Source organism: Paroedura picta, chromosome 1, assembly GCF_049243985.1.
Source record: "Paroedura picta isolate Pp20150507F chromosome 1, Ppicta_v3.0, whole genome shotgun sequence".
NCBI classification, from domain to species: Eukaryota; Metazoa; Chordata; class Lepidosauria; order Squamata; family Gekkonidae; genus Paroedura; species Paroedura picta.
The window spans coordinates 10,805,488-10,823,359 of record NC_135369.1 but is presented as its reverse complement, the minus strand read 5'-3'; the positions used below and the strand labels follow the sequence as shown (position 1 = coordinate 10,823,359).

General features: G+C 46.9%; 1 protein-coding gene across 1 annotated transcript in view; it reads right to left on the bottom strand.

Annotated features, from left to right (window-relative positions):
• Positions 1 to 17,872, bottom strand: part of NPR1 (natriuretic peptide receptor 1) — a 78,819-nt gene that overhangs the window by 37,048 nt on the left and 23,899 nt on the right. Inside the window, exons 3-4 of the mRNA XM_077321174.1 lie at positions 5,014 to 5,127; positions 1,172 to 1,307 (exon numbers count right to left, since the gene is read on the bottom strand). Of these exons, the coding sequence (XP_077177289.1) occupies positions 1,172 to 1,307; positions 5,014 to 5,127 (250 nt within the window). The remainder of the gene's footprint in view (positions 1 to 1,171; positions 1,308 to 5,013; positions 5,128 to 17,872) is intronic.

Genomic DNA, 17,872 nt, shown 5'->3' with positions numbered 1-17,872 from the left:
TTGGCAACCCTGGGAGGCTGGAAGCTGTTTGCGTGTTCATGCTGCAGTGAAATACACAGAAATTAAAGAATACCTCCATAGAAAGCCACTACTTTTGAGAGACATAGATTAAGAGCGGTGGACTCTACTCTGGAGAACTGGTTCTGATTCCTCGCTCCTCCTCCACATGCAGCTAGCTGGGTGACCCTTGGGCTAGTCACAGTCCTTTTAGAGCTGTTCTCGCAGAGCAGCTCTATCTGAGCTCTCTCAGTCTCATCTCTCTTACAGGGTGTCTGTTGTGGGGAGAGGAAAAGAAGGCGACTGTAGGCCGCTTTGAGACTTCTTCCGGCAATGAAAAGTGAGGTGTGAAACCCAACTCTTTTTTCTTCTACTTTGAAGTCACCCTTATTTGAACTCAACAAGAATTTATGTATCTTATGGCTTAGCCTACATGGGTTTTCCCCCCTGTGATATTGAATTACTATGTATCCCATTTGTGCCAGTTTAACCCTAGGTGGCAAGCATCATATCTTATTTATCCTGACAGAGCGGTTTCTCAGTGGAACAGGCTTCCTCGGGAGGTGGTGGGTTCTCCATCTTTGGAGATTGTTAAACACAGGCTAGAGAGCCATCTGACGGAGAGGCTGATTCTTTGAAGGCTCAAGGGGGTGGCAGGTTACAGTGGAGGAGCGATAAAGTTGTGAGTGTCCTGCATAGTGCAGGGGGTTGGACTAGATGACCCAGGAGGTCCCTTCCAACATTTTATGATTCTATGATTTGTTTGTTTGTTTAGATTTCTAGCCTGCCCTCTCCCAAAGGCCCAGGATGGGTTGCAACATATAAAACACACCATTCACTCACTTAAATAGTGCATTTTATATGTTTTATATGAACCTTAAAATTTTGTTAAAATGCCATTCTCTGAAAACACTGAAAATGCAAAGAACTGTTTGCCCGATGCCACAATCTTCTCAGTGAAGCATAAGAAATATGTAGGAGTCTTTTTCCTCAGATGAGGATTCATTGGGTGTATTTAGGGGAGCTAAAAGTCTAACCTTTCTCTGGGACCTCAACCGTACTCCTCCGGAGCCCCTTCACCCCCTCCAAATCCTGCCCTCAAAATCTCCAGGAATTTCCCAACCCAAAGTTGGCACCCTTGCTGAACAGGCACACGGAACGAGACGCCGCTGACCGTAGTAGGTGCGATTCCGCATCTGGCGGGTGATGGCGGTGGCGTTGCGGATGGACCCGCCCATCTCCAGCGTCTCGTTCACGGCTTGGGCGTAGAGCATCACTCCGTCGTGGAAGGCTGCAGCGATGAAGTTCTTCTGGAAGGCGGGACAAAGGCCAGTCAGACACCACCGTGGCATTGAGGGATAAGCAAGGCAGAAGCCATGCTGGATACAGCTATGTCCTTCGTAAGCTTCACAACTTTGTGAGGAAGGACTTGGTGTCGATGGCTACTGATCCGGTGAGCTGGGCTTGATTCCCCGATCCGCCACATGCAGCCAGCTGGGTGACCTTGGGCTAGTCACAGTCCTGTTAGAACTATTCCCACAGAGCAGTTCTTTCAGAGCTCTCTCAGCCTCACCTGCCTTACAGGGTGTCTATTGTAGGGAGAGGAAGGGAAGACGATTGTAAGCCGCTTTGAGACTCCTTCAGATATTGAAAAGTAGGGTATAAAAACAATTCTTCTTCTATTGGTTATTTCCTCCATTTCTACCTCTTTCATTTTTCACAAATGAATGACTTTTTGACACAATTTGCCAGTTCCCGATGCATTTATTGACTGGGCCCGTCAAGCAGGATCGAAATATACAGATGCGAAATGAGACCGTCATTTTTAATGGCGTCATTTTTTTGTTGAATTTTATTCATACGGTCAGAGGAAACTGACAAGCGTAATTTCAAACCAGGGGTGGAGAAGCGATATGGGAAAATCGAACTGTCGGAGTGAATCAATGTGGTCACAAAATTCCAAAGCAGGAGACCTGACAAAGCAGGAGACCTGGCGGGAGACATGTTTTAGTAACTCCAGCACTAATTACTCTCACTCAAAACCAGCCAGCTAAGTTGCCTACCCCGCAAGACAGCCAGGTTGAACAAGAACTGAGCTGCAAGAACTTGCTGATCAACTTCGGGGCGGGGGGGGGGGCGGGGGGGCAGGGGGTGGATCGTCTGAGCATAGTTGTGAGGTCACTGTGGGTGGGCAAGCCGTTGTGAGTTTCCTGCACTGTGCAGGGGGTTGGACTAGATGATCCAGGAGGTCCCTTCCAAATCTAGGATTCTATGATTCTAAATTCCATCTAAACTTCCGGAAGAAGTTCCTGACTGTTAGAGCGGTTCCTCAGTGGAGCAGGCTTCCTCGGGAGCTGGTGGGTTCTCCATCTTTGGAGATTTCTAAACAGAGGCTGGAGAGCCATCTGACAGAGAGGCTGATTCTGTGAAGGCTCAAGGGGGTGGCAGGTGACAGTGGATGAGTGAGAGGGTTGTGAGTGTCCTGCATAGTGCAGGGGGTTGGACTAGATGACCCAGGAGACCCCTTCCATGATTCTATGACTCTATCCCCCCCATACCATTCCTGTCCACTTGGGTTAAAACCATCACTTTATTCATATATAGTGGGAAAGTTCACTCATAATGGAGTTTTAGGGTGGAAATTTACATAGAAATTAGAAAAATTATAAGAGAGAAATTAGATGCCTCAGTTCAATTAGTTCTCCTTAATTTATTCTTGAACGGTATTGTTCAGTGTAAGCAGAAAACATTGGTGAACTTTATTGTAGCAGCCAGAATGATAATTGCTACAAATTGAAAAAATGCAGGAAGCATTACCTTAGATGAATGGAGAAATAAAATAAGGCGATTAATTTTTCTGAGAAAAATTAACCTATAATATTAGAGTAACTCAAGGAGGGGGGGGGGGGATGAGGATTTTAAAACCGTTAGGGTCAAGGTTCTCAGAAGCAGAGAGTCAGCGTCTGCTGTTTACATTGTGTTCATGCTCCAAGCTAAGCGAAGAAGAGCACATCTCCTGGCTTGACACCACGTACTTGCTGATGGCAACGAAGAGTTGTTGCAGGATTGAGCCTGAAAAGCTGGGGTGAAGCTAGAGTCTCCCAGAGACACTGTAGGTAAATTACTTAAAGAAATGTTTAGATTGTAATATATTTAAAATGATAATGTAATTGGGGACTTGAGACAATGAGCAATGGGTTTGAATTGTAACAGAAATGATGTTTTGGAGGGATCAGAATAATGATGTAACTTTCAGACTATCTGTATTTTCTTCAGTGTTAAGTTTTTTTCCTATATGGTCTTTCGTTTTATATGTCATTGTCATTTACATTTTTCAGCGAAAATCTGTGCGTTGGTGATTCAAACTCGCCAGAAGGAGAAGAAATATACTGAGATCTAAAATTCTGAATTTTTAATCTCGTAAATTTTAAACTTTCCCCCCCAGTTTTTCATAAAGATATCTTTTTGCTTAATTTTAATACATCCATTTTAATACTGCAGATTTTAATTTTAATACTGCAGGTGGGGACTGCAGCAAAGAAATTAAAAGACGCTTGCTCCTGGGGAGGAAAGCTATGGCAAATCTAGACAGCATCCTAAAAAGCAGAGACATCACCCTGCCAACAAAAGTGCGTTTAGTCAAGGCTACGGTATTCCCAGTTGCAATGTATGGCTGTGAAAGTTGGACCATAAGGAAGGCCGAGAGTCAAAGAATTGAGGCTTTTGAACTCTGGTGCTGGAGAAGACTCTTGCGAGTCCCTTGGACTGCAAGGCGAACAAACCGGTCAGTCCTAGAGGAGAACAACCCTGACTGCTCCTTAGAAGGCCAGATCCTGAAGATGAAACTCAAATATTTTGGCCACCTCATGAGAAGGAAGGACTCCCTGGAGAAGAGCCTAATGCTGGGAGCGATCGAGGGCAAAAGAAGAAGGGGACGACAGAGAATGAGGTGGCTGGATGGAGTCCCTGAAGCAGTCGGTGCAAACTTAAATGGACTCCGGGGAATGGTAGAGGACAGGAAGGCCTGGAGGATCATTGTCCATGGGGTCGCGATGGGTCGGACACGACTTCGCACCTACCAACAATAACAATACATCCATAAACTGTTTCACAAGCATTTTGAGTAGCACAAGCATTTTGTTTTTGATCCTTTATGTCTTCGCATTCCAGTCTAAGACTGAATAACTGAATAAATTTTACAAACAAAATAAATTTAAATTTAAAAAGAAGTCACTCCGATCCATGTTGGAAAAGAGGAACAGACAGCAGAGAACAGTACTGGCTAGATATGGGGGGTGGGGTGGGATTTCACAGTCCGAGTAGTTCAGCAGTGGAATGGGCTGCCTAAGGAGGTGGTGAGCTCCCCCTCACTGGCAGTCTTCAAGCAGCGGCTGGACAGATCCTTACCCTGGATGCTTGAGGCTGATCCTGCACTGAGCAGGGGGTGGGACTAGATGGCCTGCATGGCCCCTTCCCACTCTGGGATTCTGTGAGTCTAGTTCAGCAGTGGAAGGGGCTGCCTAAGGAGGTGGGGAGCTCCCCCTCACTGGCAGTCTTCAAGCAGCAGCTGGACAGATACTTGTCCTGGATGCTTTAGGCCAGTGGTTCTCAACTAGGGGGCCAGGACACCTTTGGGGGTCGAACGGCCCTTTCATAGGGGCCATGGTAGGGTGAGCAGCTTGGCTGGGGGGGCACCACCAATTTATGTACAATTTATAACCCATTTATATACAATCCTGAACAATGGATCTTCACGCCAATGGCCAGTTTGGGTTTAATTTCTGTGAAAGAACATTTGCATAATTTTCCGGTTGGGGGTCATCACCACATGAGGAACTGTATTAAAGGGTCGTGGCATTAGGAAGGTTGAGAACCATGGCTTTAGGCTGATCCTGCATTGAGCAGGGGGTGGGACTAGTTGGCCTGCATGGCCCCTTCCCTCTCTAGGATTCTATGATAGGTTTCCAGGCAATATATTTACAACTCTCGGGCCATCTGGCCTCTGTGGGTCCTTACCAGCCCGTCCCCCATGGTGAAGTTGAATTGTGTTTGGGCTGCTTGTCTGACCTCCTCCAGGAACGGCTTGTATTCCGGGTTCGTCGGCTCGGTATAGGTAATGATCATCACAGACTAGGGAGGAGAAAGAGCAGAAGAACATCTCAGAGTCACTTGTGATGGTTTATAGATCCAGGTGGGGAGCCAGGTTGGTCTGAAGCAACAGAACTAATAAATCTGCGGGTTCGGGAGACACGGACTCTAAAGTTCTTTGAAAACACAACTTTTTTGATTGCAGGGACAGCAACTAACACCAATAACACTGAACAAGGGGGGAAAAACACGAAATTATATACACTCAAGATGGCCCACCAAGCCCCCTGATTGGCCCTTAACAAAGTCCTTTGATTGGTCCGTAGAATCCAAGAATAGGCTGCCTAAGGCGGTGGTGAGCTCCCCCTCACTGGCAGTCTTCAAGCAAAGGTTGGATACACACTTTTCTTGGATACTTTAGGACAGTGGTCCCCAACCTGCGGTCCGCGGCCCGGTGCCGGGCTGCGAAGGCCAGGGCGCCGGGCCGCGGTTCCCTCTCCCTGCCCCCCCGCAGTAAAAAACTTCCCCGGGCTGCAAGCTTGCGGCCCGGGAAGCTTCTTACTGCGGGAGGGGGGAGAGGGAATCAGGGCTGTGCCGAAATCGTGCATGCGCAGCACTTTCGCGCATGCGCGATGCGCGAAAGTGCCGCGCATGCGCGATTTCAGCCGCGCATGCGCAATGCACGGGCGGGGCAGTTGCCCCGCCGGTCCCCAGCCGGAAAAAGGTTGGGGACCACTGCTTTAGGATGCTTAGGGCTGATCCTGCGTTGAGCAGGGGGTTGGAGTAGATGGCCTGTATGGCCCCTTCCAACTCTATGATTCTAAGAAGGACAAGTCTATGACTGGTTAACTTTCAAGCCTTGATTTACACGGTGGTTTACATTAGCTCTATTCTGTCCACATGCATGACGTGAACCAAGTTTGAGTCTGGGAGCACCTTGAAGACCGACAAAGGTTAATTCGGGGTAGAAGCTTCCGTGTACACGGACACGTCTAAGTCTTCTCAGACCGAAAATTAGCTGTGAAAGAACTGAAGGCAACCCACACCCCGGATTACAAAGTTTTATATCGATATTGCTTTAATAATGTTGGTTAGTTTTTAAATGTTGATTTTGAACTTTTAATGAGTTGTATTATTATTGTCTTTTTAGATAACGTACACCGCCTTGAGCCGGCTTCCTGGGAGGGCAGCATAAAAAATAAATAATAATAATAACAAAGAAGCGTCCGTGCACATAAAAGCTGGACTTAAAGGCATTGCCTTTGTTCTTTTTTCAAAACCGCTATTCTAGATCAGGGGAGAATCTGCACTGGGCTTTTTATCCCCGGTGACCCCGAATTAAAGAAAGTTATCTACATGGTATTCAATTTCCATTTTGATATTTAACACTTTAAATTTTCCCTCTGCAACATCTATGATTGATCCACGGTGACCCTACCTTTCCCCTGCAATATCAAGTCGCTACGTTTGAGAAAACCGCTCCAAGAGCTCCAGTATTAAGTGTAGCTCTCTGCATTTTGCTGGATTAACTTCCTCCCTGGCGCCTCCAATGCTGACGTAGAGAAGCAGTCTGTTGCTGATTGGTCAAGGCGTCAGTTCAAAGACTGCCTGGTTCCCGGTTGCCATCCCCTCGCAAGACTTATCTTTGCCCTCAGTTTAGGATCTGTTTTAAAATGACTGCGCCCCAAAAGCCCACACTGCTACGAGAAGAGATTTGCCTCTTGGATTTATTTCCCCTTCCTCGTTCTCTGTGAGGCTGCTGCCTCCCCTTCCCTCCGCTGCGCTCCTGCAAGTAAAGCAAGATAAACAAGCAGCTTCATGCTCCACTTGCCCCTTCCCTGGATTGCTCTGCCTGTACTGTTGGGAGTCGAAAGGCAGGAAATAAAGCACTCTTCAGCCTTGTGCTCCTTCAATGACAGCTGGAGCTTCACCCAATCCCGCCCATATCAAAGGAGAAAAGACCCCATTGGAACAATGCAAATGCAGAAGGGTGATATGTTTAAAATCGGGAAAAAGGAAGGCTGTAGATACGGGTTCAAATCAACCTGAATTCGGTAAGATTTACAGTGGAAAGAAATGTGAGTGCAAAACCAGCCCTGACCAAGATCCATCAGGCCTCGATTTCTCTTTCCAACAATGTGAGCTCCATGCCTCTGTGAAATTCACTACAAGCCTGTGCATGGAAGCATCAAGTCCTCAACTGTTATTATAATCTGGTTCTCAGAGGTACACTGCTCCTGTCTGTGGGGGTTCCAACTAGCTGATTTAGCTCATGGCCCTTGAGTGAGCTATCATCCCCGATTTTTTTAAAAGGCGCATCAGCCAGTTGCTTGTGACAAATCACAGGTGTGAACCGTACTCCAGGTAAGAAAGAGGAACCTTTTGGAAATCCTAAAGCGACTGCCAATAGTTTTTACAGACAGAATGGGAAAGGAGAAGATTTCCCTTTGAACCTTTGGAGAAAGAGTTCAGAGTGGAATTTTAATCTTTTATCTATTGCAAACAGTGGTTAATGTTTAAAGATGGTTCAGTCAGGTAACTGAGGATGCTTTTAGCTCTCCCTCAGTTCGGAGGTGAGTGGAAGACATTGACCAGATCCAGTTTGGTTCTTAAGTCCAACTAGGCCAGAATCCTCCAACTTTCTCAAGCCTGTGGCCACTTTGGAACTTTCCAGAGGGAACAGTGAGAATCCCCACCCCCCCGCCAATGAATACCACAAAATGGCTGCCACAGCCAAAATGGCTGCTCGGTGAAAGAATCAAAGGGGGAATAAAAAGAAATGAAGGAAAGTGAGAGGGGAAGGGACAAAGAAATGAAAGGACAACCTGCATGCTTACGTGTCCTTCAAATTCTCCAGGGGAAAACCCATTCATATGAATGAGGGCAGCTAATAATGACCTAGAACACAGGGGCTCATGGGAATTGTAGTCCACAGACATCTGGAGAGCTACTGTTTGGCCACCCCTGACCTGGACAAAGGATTTGGTTCTAGGGTCCCCCAGAAGTAGCTCACCAGCTGCTTCAGAGTATGCAGGGCCTTAAAGACTCATAGGGTCATTAAGGTTCTAGTTTATTATCATCATCATCATCAGTATTACTATTATTATTATTAATATTAATATTTTTTAATTCCATAAGATTTTTCTCCATGCTGCTTCATTTCTGGTGCCCTTCCTAGTCCATGCTCTGTTTCTAGAACACCACAAAACTGAGTAATGCACTCCCCTAAGGAGAGTAACTTGGGATGTTACTCAGAAGTAGCTCTTGTTATAGGACAGGTTGGGGAGGTGACCCCCGATTTAGCTTGTCTGGCATCCTGTTTCCAGATTACCCAACAAGCAGGGTAAAGGACAGCTTTCCCCAGTTGGTTGCCAGCGTTTAGGATTCAAAGGTGCACTGCCCCGGAAGCTGGAGGTTCTATTTATCCTTCACGGTCGCATGGAGGTGGTGAAAAAGACCATCAAGTGGAAGCCAACCAATGGTGACCCTGTAGCATTTTCAAAGCAAGAGGCATTCAGAGGCAATTTGCCATTACCTACCTCTACACAGCAAATGTGGCCTCCTTTCATGGTCTCCCATCCCAAATCTAACCAGGGCTGACTCTCTTTAGCTTCTGAAATCTGAGAATATCAGGTTAGCCTGGGCCACCCGTCAGGAATTTTACAACTAATAGCTCTCCTATAAATTCCCCTCCAAAGCCATCCATTCCAGAGGCCATCTCTTCAGGAGGGCATGCCAGGCCCCTGCAAACAATCCCCCCTTCCCAGAAATTCTTTTCCGGTTTCCAGCTTGCTATTAATACCACAGCCAGTGGGTGACTCCATCCGGGGAATTATCTTGTTTCCTTCCTCTTCTTTCGCTTAATGCTAGCAAAAAAAGACATCAAGACTTTCGCCTTTCCCCCCCACCCCTTCCCAAATTTGGCACAGTTTAAATCAGCAAAGAAGAGCACATCACCAAGCTGATTAAAATAATAAAGTAGCTTTATTAAGGAGGGAAACAGACTTTGGGTAGAAAGAGGAAAGGAGAGAGATTCTGAGCGCCTCCGCCAGGCATTTGGTTGAAGTTGACCAGAACCACCACTTCCTTTGGGCTCTCTCCCTGAGCCTCCCTCCTGTAGGACCCACTGCAGTTCCGCCCAACCCATTGGGCCATGAGTATGCATTAATTTATGTTCTCCAAAGTTTTCTACTGTTATGTTGCTTGTTGTTTCACTTCATTATTGTTAATGTAAGATATCTGTATTGTTTCTGTTTTTTGTGAACCGCCCTGAGCCTTCGGAGAGGGAGGTATATGAATGAATGAATGAATGAATGAATGAATGAATGAATGAATGAATGAATGAATGAAGAAGAGTTGGTTCTTATATGCCGCTTTTCCCTAACCAAAGGAGGCTCAAAGCGGCTTACAGTCGCCTTCCCATTCCTCTGAATGAATGAATGAATGAATGAATGAATGAATGAACGAATGAATGAAGAAGAGTTGGTTCTTATATGCCGCTTTTCCCTACCCGAAGGAGGCTCAAAGCGGCTTACAGTCGCCTTCCCATTCCTCTGAATGAATGGAATGAATGAATGAATGAATGAATGAATGAATGAATGAACAGTCTAACTCGGCCTTTCTCAACTTTTTTACCATTGAGAAACAACTGAAACATTCTACAGACTTTGAGGAACCCCAGAAGTGGGGTGATCATGCAAAAGATGGATGGGAAGCAAAGCTGCAGACATGCCCACCTGGGGCCCCTCATCTCACCTCCCCTTCAGGCCCATCCTTGGCCATTTGGGGAGTGGAGGGCAGGTCAACATGACTATGCATGGATGTATCATTTGCAATATGTTTAACAAATTTTAAAAATATTAAAATTTAATTCACTCCCACCCATTCAGGAAACCCTTCCAGAGCCATCAAGAAACCCTAGGTTTTTATGAAAACTTGGTTGAGAAATCCTGGTCTAACTGTTGTCTGCCAGTCACTCCGTCTATTCTAGAGGCAGGCAGGGCGGAAGTGTGTCCTCAAAGGAACAGGAAGTCTCCAGAGAGTCAATCAGGGCACAGGAGGAGATAATTTGAAAAAAATTGTCAGGACGTTCATGATCTAACTATGTTAAATACACATTTCCTCCGATGCCCCTTGCAGGATATTCTTAATACCCTTTTGAATCATGCACACTACAGATCTTGCATTTTCCAACTCCTAATACCCCCTCCTTAAATCGATCTTCCAGAAAGTAAGTTTGCCAAGTCCCCCTGGCCACCAGCAGGGGATAGTGACTAGGGTTGCCACCTCCAGGTCCGGGAACTCCTGGAGATTTAGGGTTGGAGCTGGGGGAGGACAGTAGTGTACAATGTCCCAGAATTCCCCCTCCCAAGCAGCCATTTTCTCCAGGGGAATTGATTTCTGTAGTCTGAAGGTGAGCTATAATCCCAGGGGATCTGCTGGAGGCTGGCATCTCTAGAAGCACGCCAAAATCCACTGGGGTTTGGAGATAAGCAAACCTATACCTCGGTTCCTAGAGGTGGGGAAAATGGGATTCTGCTGGAAGGGTGCAACATTTTGATGCTCAAAAGGTTCAAAGACAGGAGGAGACTGTCGTGTTACCAAGAGGCTGAGAAAACGGAGCCCGATGGGGTTTCACCACTCCCGATTCAGGTTAAAGGTAAAGGTATCCCCTGTGCAAGCACCGAGTCATGTCTGACCCTTGGGGTGATGCCCTCTAGCGTTTTCATGGCAGACTCAATACGGGGTGGTTTGCCAGTGCCTTCCCCAGTCATTACTGTTTACCCCCCAGCAAGCTGGGTCCTCATTTGACCGACCTCGGAAGGATGGAAGGCTGAGTTAACCTTGGAATCGAACTCCCAGCCTCATGGGCAGAGCTTCAGACCGCATGTTGGCTGCCTTACCACCCTGCGCCACAAGAGGCTCTTTTGTGGCGGGTTACGAAGTCCAAATAAATTGGAGCAGTACAAATTAAATGGCTTGATGCAAGAACTCGGCTGCTTTGCCAGGGAATTCAGGGGACTACCAGAGCTCCTTGCAAGCTCTCAGCTGTTCTGCTATCTTGTTCATCTAATCAGAGTAAGGCCACAGATTCCCGAGCTCTAACCTCAGACAGCAGGCAAGAAAGGAAATATTTCTCTCTAGCCGAGAGCCGATATCTCACTCATCCCCTGCTTTCCTTTCCGTGGCTTCCTGCCGCGGGGAGGACGGTGGGGGAACAAAACCAGTCAAGGAATTAAATTCCAAATATTTTGGGAGAAATGGAGGATGCATCCAGGGGAGCCGGTTTGAGGGTAGGGGATCGAACACGGTTCTCCAACATGGTACCCACAATAACACCTCACACACAATGTCCTAGCGCTCACCAAGTGCTTTTAAAAGGTCAGACAAGGACCATTTCTGTACTAGTGAGATCTCTCGGTTTTTAATTTTTTTTAAGCGCCAAGCTTTGCGTTCCTTTCTTCACCTAATTTTGCCCTTCCAACCGCAGATGCAAATCGCATGCTCTCTTTCCCTGCTCTTACAGCGATTTAATTTCTCAAGGCAGGTTCTAATTTGGGTCTGCCCAATGGAAAAATACTTGCATTCGGGTTTCCCCCTTCCCCTGGCGGCCATTTTGAGCCCTTTGAGCACGCCCCCTTACGTTAAACGTCCGTTAAATAGTTAGGATAGGAACTTCCTGGAATGTTTCAAATACAGTATCCTGATTGGCTCTTTGGGGTCTTCCTAGAGCACATACTTCCTCCCTGCTTGGCTCCAGAACAACAGAATGACTGCAGGCACCAGAATCCTCTCCTCTTTTTATAAGAAGAGTAGGATTTTATACCCCACTTTTCGCTACCCAATCATCTTCTCTTCCTCTCTCCACAACAGGCAGGTGGGCGGAGCTGAGAGAGCTTTGACAGGACTGCTCTGTGAGAACAGCTGAACAGGACTGTGGCTAGCCCAAGGTCACCGAGCTGCCTGCCTGTGGAGAAGTGGGGAATCCATACAGAGTTGTTTCTCTTCCCCATAAAACTATTTTATGGAGAGCCGGTTTGGTTTAATGGTTAGGAGTGTGGACTTCTAATCTGGCATGCCGGGTTCGATTCTGCACTCCCTCACATGCAGCCAGCTGGGTGACCTTGGGCTTCCCACAGCACTGATAAGGCTGTTCTGACCGAGCAGGAATCTCAAGGCTCTCTCAGCCTCACCCACCCCACAGGGTGTCTGCTGTGGGGAGAGGAAAGGGAAGGCGACTGTAAGCCACTTTGAGACTCCTTCGGGTAGAGAAAAGCGGCATATAAGAGCCAACTCTTCTTCTTCTTCTTCTATTTTATTCTTGAAGCAAGCTGGTGCTCTGCTCATTTGCATGCTCCTGGTGGGAGCATGGTAGTAGTGTCGGATCAGGGCCTTCACTTGGTGATAAAGCGACTTCCTTGCATGCAGACATACCCTGCTTTAGTCCCTGGCGTCTCCAGTGAAAAGGTCTCCGATTGCGGGCTTGATGAAGTGCCGCTGTCATTCAAACTAATTAATGCCGAGCTAGAGAGACGCATGTTCTGACACGGTGTGAGACAGGTTGAAGTAGCGCAGGAGGGTATTCGCCTGCTGTTTGATGCCTGTCACACAAGAGTATTTAGCAATCTACAGCTGACAGCTGAGGAGATTTTTCTGTCAAGTGCCGGATGAAACATCAACAAGCATTAGAGCTTTAGTGAGAAAGGTGTCACGAGGAAAATCGGGATGTCAAATTCAAAACTGTGGCAATATAAACAATCTGGCACATGTGACTCAAGAGCATGCGAAGAATATCCTACAGGGGGCATCGGAGGAGATGTGAATTTAGCATAATTAGAGGAGGAACTTCCTGATATCTTCAAATAGTTTCCTCCTGCATCCTGATTGGCTCCATTGGAGACTTCCTGCTCCTCTGAGCATAATTAGAAGAGGAACTTCCTGATATTTTCAAATACTCTCCTCTCGTGTCCTGATTGGCTCAGTTGGAGACTTCCTGCTCCTCTGCGCATTATTAGAAGAACTTCCTGATATTTTCAAATACTCTCGTGCCTTATTGGCTCATTTGGAGACTTCCTGTTCCGCTGTACATTATTAGAAGAACTTCCTGATATTTTCAAATACTCTCCTCTCGTGTCCTGATTGGCTCATTTGGAGACTTCCTGCTCCTCTGAGCATAATTAGAAGAGGAACTTCCTGATATTTTCAAATACTCTCCTCTCGTGTCCTGATTGGCTCAGTTGGAGACTTCCTGCTCCTCTGCGCATTATTAGAAGAACTTCCTGATATTTTCAAATACTCTCCACTCGTGTTCTGATTGGCTCAATGGGAGACTTCCTGCTCCTCTGCGCATTATTAGAAGAACTTCCTGATATTTTAATATACTCTCGTATCCTGATTGGCACATTTGGAGACTTCCTGCTCCTCTGAACATAATTAGAAGAGGAAATTCCTGATATTTTCAAATACTCTCCTCTCGTGTCCTGATTGGCACAATTGGAGACTTCCTGCTCCTTTGAGCACACTTCCTCCCTGCTTGCCTCTTGAACAGAATGAATGCAGAACAACAGAAGAACAGTTAAACAGGCCTTTATCTCTCCTCTTTCTTTACAAGGTTGCCTGTCTTCTAAATAAAACTATTTCATTCTTTTAAGCAGCTTGGTGCCTCGCCCCTCTTTGAATGTTTAAAGGTTGCCGACAAAACCCTAGGTTAGCAATCCCCAACCTGTGGGCCACAGACCACATGTGGTCCTTCGACTAATTGGAGGTGGGCCCCGAAGGACGCCTTCTCCCCCCCCTGGCCCTTTACTTCATCCCCCCCCCCAGCCCTTTACAACCCACTTCATTATTGTGGCGTGTCTGTATCTTATTTTGAAGGGATGTTTAAACATTACCATAGCAATCAGAGAGCGCGAGGGCAGTGGTTGAGAGTAGAGGAGTAAACTACCCCCCCCACCGGGCCTCAGTAAAAGGCGTTGAGTGGTCCCTGGTGAGTGGTCCCCGGCGTTGAGTGGTCCCCGGCGATAAAAAGGTTGGGGACCACTGCCCTAGGTGACCTTGAGCCATTCACACTCTCTCAGCCTCACAGGGTTGTTGTGAGGATTGAATCTAGAACAACGAAAGCCATTTTGGGTCGCCATTGGGTTAAAGATGATGCACAAAATACACACATCAATCAATTCATATTTTGATATGTAAAAAAATTAGCTACGATCTCAAACACAGGAGATCAGAGTCACAATGCAGCCAAGCCCCCTCCCCGACCTCACAATACCCCTGCCCCTCCCCCAGGCCATCAGGCCACACCTATAAAAGGCCACCCTTTCAGCCTCCCCTCTGCCCAGGGTTTAAGATGATAGTGCAGGCGGAGAGCTGGCTGCCCAAATTGGAGCCGAGAAGGAATTTTTTACTGAGATCCTGCCCACGTTGGCCTGGACTCAGGTTTTTCGCCTTCTCTGCATTGTCCTCATTGGTCAGGGGCCCCGAATTGAGTGGCAACTAGCCAATGACTTAAAAGGTGGGCCTAAAACAAATCTAAAACTAGCCCAATAAAACGACATAAATTTAAGCATTATTACAGTGGTCTTGTGTCTTTCTTTACTGTGTGCTGTTGTCTCTCTTATTATGTGTTGAATATTGGGGTGAGTGGGGTGGGGAAGGCTTGGGTTGGGTTGGGAAGGGGAACGTCCTCAGGGAATAGGACCACGGAGTCAACCCTCCAAAACAGGCATTTTCTAAAGGAGAACAGACCTTGGGCGTCTAGATAGCTTTAGGATGCTTTGGGCTGATCCTGCGTAGAGCAGGGGGTTGGACTAGATGGCCTGTATGGCCCCTTCCAACTCTATGATTCTATGATCCTGCGTTGAGCAGGGGGTTGGACTAGATGGCCTGTATGGCCCCTTCCAACTCTATGATTCTATGATCCTGCGTTGAGCAGGGGGTTGGACTAGATGGCCTATATGGCCCCTTCCAACTCTATGATTCTATGATTCTATGATATCAGGTGTAATAGCAGAATTTCTTCAGTTACCAGCGAAGAGAAGAATGAACTGTATGGCAGCCCAATAAAGTTCTGGTTATATTTTCAAAACTTTTTCCTTTGTTTAAACTGTCGCAGACCAAATCAAAGTCAACTGGAAACCAGATTCCAGGTCTTTACTCTCGTTTTCAGAGATCAGGAGCCTTCGTCAGTGGCTCATTCCCAATATCTCCCCGAATATTGACAAATTAGTAATCCATAGTGGGATTCCGACATTGAATATCTGTACCCCTCAGTTTAAACATACCTCAATCTCTCTGTTGTATCTAAATATACTTTCACTACAGTTGAATTTTCTACAGAGTGAGAGAATACTATATCAATAAATGCAACCTACAAAGTGAACGGGCCTATCAAATGGGCACCCCTCAATAATACAATCAAAATGACGTTCAGGTATCAATAGGTCACTGGCTCGCGTTTGCAGTGCAGATCCGTTAAGTCAGTGGTCCCCAAACTTTTTCAGGCTGGGGACCGGTGGCAGCAGGGAGGGCGATTGCCTGGCCGCGCATGCCACGCACGCACAATGCGCATACGTGACCGGGCCACGCATGTGCGCATGCTCCATATGCAGCCAGAAACGTGCCTGCACAGCACTTTCGCACATGCGCACATGCGCAAAAGTGCAGCACATGCATGTTTTGGCTGCGCAAGCGCATTGCGCGTGCGCGGCCCTACTTCCCTCTCCCTCCCCTCCCACAGTAAGAAGCTTGCCAGGCTGCAAGCTTGCGGACTGGGAAGTTTCTTACTGCGGGGGGGGGCGGGGGGGGGAGCTGCGGCCCGGTGCCAGGGCCTTCGGGGCCCGGCCCGGTGGTTGGGGACCACCACGTTAAGTAATCCTCTCAAAGATCGACGTTCCCAAAGTCACTTGCCCATTTCAAAATAAAGAGAGCCGCTTGGCCGAGCAGGAGCATCCCAGGGGTCTGTAATCAAAAGGCACTCAAGGGGGACACATCCCATGAAGATGTACATGAAAATACATGATCGTTATAAAAAAAACAAAAGATCCCAGGTCTTGTTAAGTCCACCTGGTACCTTAGAGTTCATAGAAAGTGTTCCCTTTGGCAGCATTCCCAGACAACTGAGAGGGGATCTGATCACGGTCTTCAAGTATTCAAAAGGCTGCCATATAGAGGATGGAGCAGAATTGTTCTCTCCTGCCCCGGAGGGACAGACCAGAAGCAATGGGATGAAATTAATAAAAAAAGAAATTCCATCTAAACATCTGGAAGAAGCCCCTGACAGAGCAGTTTCTCAGTGGAACATGCTTTCTCAGGGGGAGGTGGGTTCTCCATCTTTGGACATTTTTAAACAAAGGCTGAATCTGACGGAGAGGTTGATTCTGTGAAGGCTCAAGGGGGTGGCAAGTTACAATGGGTGAGCGATAGGGTTGTGAGTGTCCTGCGTAGTGCAGGGGGTTGGACTAGATGACCAAGGAGATCCCTTCCAACTCTATGATTCTATCGTTCTCTGAACATATTTTGAATTATGTCATTTCTTTGATGTGGTCTCTGGAGGATTATTACTAGGCCAAGTTCTAGGGATCCAGTGATCTTTAAACAGGGCTTCCCTGATTTTGTTTTTGATCCTGGGTCTTGGTCACCTGGAAATCTGTTAGAATAGCAAAATTTCTTGCGTTTCCCCCTGCATGGTCACCAACAGGGTTCACACCTGCCTCAGGAATGGAGAATAAATTCCATAGGACTCAAGTGCCCAAGCTGGTCAACCTTTCCTTATTTCACCTCACTCTTTTCGTAACTTGTGCATAGCACAACATGTGTTTTGTCCCATTGAAGGGACTGTGCCATCAAGCGTAATGGCAAACGAAGCAGATCTAGTTCACAGGTCCCCAATTTCCAGAGAAGAGACCAAAGGAGAAAGGAAACTGTCCACCCTCATGTATCCCATGTCATTTGGAATTAATATTTTCATTAAACACTTCAGGACTTCGGCCTAGGGAGCCAGTGGTCCCTGAGCATGTGCAGTTGGTTAATTTGCCCATAAGTTATTAGCTGAAACGCTGCACCCCCCTGTCAGTCTGGCTTCTAGCAGTACATAGAAGCGCCAGAGATTTATTTTATTTTTATTTGTTTATTCAATTTTATTGCCAACCCTCTGTGATGGCCTTGGGTTCAGCTACTCTGAAGGACATTTGTCCATTGATGGTTCTTTTTTTTTTACAATGTCATGGAATTGTTCTTTGTGTGTGGACACCTCCTCTTGATAAATATTCGCTGTTCTCTCTGGCATAGAAGCTCAGTGGTCCCCAACCTTTTAATCACCGGGGACCACTCAACACTTGACAATTTTACTAAGGCCCGGTCGGGGGGGGGGTAGTTTACTCCTCTACTCTCAACCACTGCCCTAACGCTCTCTGATTGCTATGGTAATGTTTAAAGAGAGCCAGTTTGGTGTAGTGGTTAGGAGTGCGGACTTCTAATCTGGCATGCCGAGTTCAATTCTGCGCTCCCCCAGATGCAACCAGCTGGGTGACCTTGGGCTCGCCACAGCACTGGTAAAGCTGTTCTGAATGAGCAGTAATATCAGGGCTCTCTCAGCCTCACCCACCCCACAGGGTTTCTGTTGGGGGGAGAGGAAAGGGAAGGTGATTGTAAGCCGCTTTGAGCCTCCTTCAGGTAGAGAAAAGCGGCATATAAGAACCAACTCTTCTTCTTCTTCTAAACATCCCTTCAAAATAAGATACAGACACGCCACAACAATGAACATAAGGAACATTTTATTTTCGTGGAA